General features: G+C 42.0%; 1 protein-coding gene across 1 annotated transcript; it reads left to right on the plus strand.

Annotated features, from left to right (window-relative positions):
• The first annotated feature begins 1,664 nt into the window (after positions 1-1,664).
• On the plus strand, positions 1,665-3,983 carry LOC107299561 (chloride anion exchanger-like). Its single transcript, XM_015828929.1, has 3 exons — positions 1,665-1,933; positions 3,224-3,363; positions 3,859-3,983. The coding sequence occupies exons 1-3, from the start codon at positions 1,758-1,760 to the stop codon at positions 3,981-3,983; spliced, it is 441 nt and encodes a 146-aa protein (XP_015684415.1). The 5' UTR covers positions 1,665-1,757.
• Positions 3,984-4,607: the final 624 nt, after the last annotated feature.

Genomic DNA, 4,607 nt, shown 5'->3' on the forward strand with positions numbered 1-4,607 from the left:
TTTACGACAGTTGCAGCGTCCCCCCGGGGTCACGTGATCCTCTTTTGCCACCTTCTGACCGGCAAAGTCCATGAGGGAACCAGATTCACTTAACAACTGTGTTACTGACTTAACGACTGCAGTGATCCATTTAACAATCGTGACAAGAAAGGTGGTAAAAATGGCGCAAAGCTCACTTAACAACTGTTTGGCTTAGCAGTGTTGAGTTTGGGCTCATTTGCGATCGTGACTCAAGGACTTACCTGCAAAAAAGATGTTGAGACTCTAGAAAGAGTGCAGAGAAGAGTAACAAAGATGATCAGGGGACTGGAGGCTAAAAGATATAAGGAACGGCTGCTGGAATTGGGGATGTCTAGTTTAATGAAGAGAAGGATGAGGGGGGGACATGATAGCAATGTTCCAGTATCTCAGGGGCTGCCACAAAGAAGAAGGAGTCAAGCTATTCTCCAAAGAGCCTGAAGGCAGGACAAGAAGCAACGGGTGGAAACTAATCAAGGAGAGAAGCAACCTGGAACTAAGGAGAAATTTCCTGACAGTTAGATCAATTATTCAGTGGAACAACCTGCCTCCAGAAGCGGTGAATGCTCCAACACTGGAAGTCTTTAAGAAGAGACTGGACAGCCATTTGTCCGAAATGGTATAGGGTTTCCTGCCTGAGCAGGGGGATGGACTAGATGACCTCCAAGGTCCCTTCCAACTTTATTATTATTATTATTATTATTATTATTATTATGGATCATTGCACAGTCAGCCCGATGTTCAGACTGGATTTGGCATTTTGTCTACCTATCGAGTCCTTCCCAAGGACCTGGGATAGGCAGATGTGGATGTTTGATATTATTACAGATATTGTTGCAGGATGGAAGTAGTTCCTAGTAAGGCCGCCTTTTGCAATTGACTAATGGCAAATATTATTATTATTATTATTATTATTATTATTATTATTATTATTATTATTATTATTATTATTATTATTATTATTATTATTATTTGGATAGAATAATCTGGATGGCTATAGATTAGCAGCAGAAGAGTAAATGTATTTCTTGGCTGCTAGTTTTAAAGCTTCGGCAGTCCAGATACAATAACCCCACTTTACTCAAAAGAACTATTTGTCCAGCACAACAAAAATGAGCTGCTTTCTCCAGTTTTGAGATTCTCGGTTGACAGAGAACACTAAAAGGAAATAAATCTCTGGTAATTGTTACTATAAATGTCCATATAAACCCACAAACCCACAAACCTGCTCTCGGGTTCCACAATTTTCTCAAGTGTAAAGACAATGAAACCTTGATAATTTTGGCTCGGCTCCATCCCTTCATGATGAAAGGACGGGTTCAAATTAAGTGGACCGTCCATCTTTTTTCGAAAGCAGCAACGTTGTTTTTTCTCACCATTATAACTGGAGGCACACAAAAAGGGCCTTGATCGTTCTAATCTCCGAAACCGTTGACTCAGAGATAGCCAGATAGCTTCCTTATATTTTAAGCTCTTTTGTCAGAATTGTGGTGATTGTGGTGATGGGGACAGAGAATTTTATTTTTCCTTGCCAAAGAAGTGTGGAAATGGAGATGGAGATGAAGGAGGAGGAGGAGGAGGAGGAGGAAGAGGTTTCAATATTATATTCCTGTTTTGTTTGATCTTCAAAGGTGGCAGTTCTTCATTAGGGCTTCACGCAACTGTGGTCTTCAGGATACTAAGTTATGTTTTAAAGCACAGTCTGTTATTTATTTTCAAGCCTTCAAGTGATTAAAAAGATGAAGGACTCAAACGGCTACCAGAAGGAACACTTGGCCAGAGAAATGGCAGAACCTGTCAATAACCAGTATGTGATCACCGGACCAGTTTACTCAGAGCTATCATTTGATGAAGAGCACCAGAAGGTCTATAGACACCATAAAACCTTGGTGGACCATCTCAGATTATGCTTTAGGTAAGAGGTTTGCTTTTTTTTTTTTAAACGTCATACTACAAACAATTAAGGGTTGATCATTGTCAGGTTTTCAAATCAGGTTGGTGAGATTAGGTGAGGGTGACCTGCGTGAAGATTTTCATCGACCTGGTCCATCCATTGCCATAAGCCCTGGTTTCAATTTGGCTTACTGACCAAAACAGAATGGACTGAATGGGCATAAAAAGCACAAAAAATAAACTTACAGGCTGCAATGTCTAGAATTCACACCGCACGTTACCTGTCCAAGGAAACAGCCTTCACATTTAGAGCAGACCGTGAACCGAGTGGGTGGCTAGTTAATACAATATTGTGGCTGATTAATTTGCAGCCAAATATCTTGTACAAACCCAGGTGGTGTTGAAAGTTTATCGTTCTATAAAATCCAGCAAGTGGATTAACCGATTAATATACAGATATCAGTTAATCATGGAAGATCATATTGTAATAGTCAGCATTGGGGCGCTGAAAAGAAAGAGAGAATCTCAAAGGCTTTTTGTTCTGTTGATTTTCATCATAATAGCAAAAATATAACTTCTCACCTAGTATCCTGCTATTATAATAATGATGATGATGATGATGATGATGATGATGATGATGATGATGATGATGATGATGATGTTGAAAGGGACTTTGGAGGTCATCTAGTCCAACCCCCTGCTCAGGCAGGAAACCCTATACCATTTCAGACAAATGGCTGTCCAGTCTCTTCTTAAAAACCTCCGGTGTTGGAGCATTCACAGCTTCTGGAGGCAGGTTGTTCCACTGGTTAATTGTTCTGTCAGGAAGTTTCTCCTTCGTTGTTCTGTCTAGGTTGTTTCTCCCCTTGATTAGTTTCCATCCATTGCTTCTTGTCCTGCCTTCAGGCGCTTTGGAGAATAGCTTGACTCCCTCTTCTTTGGGGCAGCCCCTCAAATATTGGAAGACTGCTATCATGTCCCCCCTCGTCCTTCTCTTTGTTAGACCATTCATACCTACTTCCTGCAATCATTCATCGTATGATTTAACCTCCTGACATCTAATCAGTCCCCTAAATACGGATGCAGTTATTTCAGCTGGCACGGCCCATATTAATAGTAGAATATTTAGAATAGAATAGAGCTGGAAGGGACCATGGAGGTCTTCTAGTCCAGCCCCCTGCTCAAGCGGGAGAACCTATACCATTTCAGACAATATCTGAAGGATTATAGGATTTTCTCTTTTGACACAACATTGTTTCCACGTAAAATGTCCGTATTTGAACCGTTGCTTAGTGCTCTGTTGTCTTTTCAGGTGTACCCCACAAAGGGCCAAAAGTGCCGCTCTTCATTTGTTTCCTGTGGCTTCCTGGTTACCTGCATATCAGATCAAGAAATGGCTTCTTAGCGACATCGTTTCCGGAATTAGCACGGGGCTGGTCGCCATCCTACAAGGTGGCTGTTTTGCGTTTTCTGGTTAATAAATGCATCCTTTTCTCTCTTTTTTTCTGCATGAGGTGCTGTCCTCACCACTTCAATGTACAACCTCCATTGACCCCCAAATTTCTCTCGCTAAGCAAGAGACAGTGAGTTTTTAAGTGAGTCTTGCCCCCATTTTACGACCCTTCTTGTCACAGCTGTTAAGTGAATGACTCCAGCTGATAAGTTAGTAACCCCGTTGTTAAGTGAATCTGGCTTCCCCCATTGACTTTGCTTGTCCCAAGGTCCCAAAAGGGGATCACGTGACCCCGCCAGGACGCTGCGACCGTCATAAATATGAGTCAGTTGCCAAGCATCCATATTTTGATCACGTAACCGTCGGGATGCTGCAACGGTCGTAAGTGTGAAAAATGACCATGTCACTTTTTTGCGTTGTAACTTCGAACGCTTATAAGGGGAGGACTATGTGTAGTTTTTCACTCAATATTATTTTTTTTTCTTTTCCTGAAGGCCTAGCATTTGCTTTATTGGCAAATGTTCCTCCGAGTTATGGACTCTACGCAGCCTTTTTCCCCGTGGTTATATATTTCTTCTTTGGCACGTCCAGACATATATCNACAAAAAAGTCTGGATAGTGGACGTGGACATGCCTGGAGACAGCAGAATAGATGAGAAAGAACTGGCTATTCTATGGACCAGGTCTCTCCACACCTTCCACTGCTTCTCTTAGTTATTCTATGTTCTGGCTGGCATCAGCTTGGATGGTGTCCACAATTACACACCGTTTCCAAGAAAACTGCATAAATGTGTCCATGAATTCTTTCCCCTCTCTAACTTTAGCCACAAAACCTCTTGATCTCCCTGCTGTGTGGTTACTTGGCCAAAATAAGTATCGTTCCTCTCCTACCTCGATCTTCTCCAGGTTGGTGGTCACCAATGTACCCATCTGCCTTCCGGCTCTTCTTCACCGCAGGCCTCCCCTGAACCTCTGCAAACCAATCTTGCAGATTGTCTCAGGGTGTTAAGCAATCCCGAAGGGAACTTCAGGGAACCATCCTTATCATCCTTATTGATCACTGGCTCAATGGTCAAGGCCATCATGAAATCTTCGTGCCCTGTAAAAGTTAATGGAAGTTAACTATTAAAGCTGTATATATTGTGTTTTCCGCAGCTATATAAAGGGAGGCGTTTAAATGGACAGAGACATATCTTGAACAGCCTCTGACTTTCTCTATTGGGGACAAAAATCCTAGCTAGGT

The sequence above is a fragment of the Protobothrops mucrosquamatus genome, unplaced genomic scaffold (assembly GCF_001527695.2).
Source record: "Protobothrops mucrosquamatus isolate PMUCROS unplaced genomic scaffold, P.Mucros_1.0 scaffold5110, whole genome shotgun sequence".
Classification (NCBI taxonomy): domain Eukaryota; kingdom Metazoa; phylum Chordata; class Lepidosauria; order Squamata; family Viperidae; genus Protobothrops; species Protobothrops mucrosquamatus.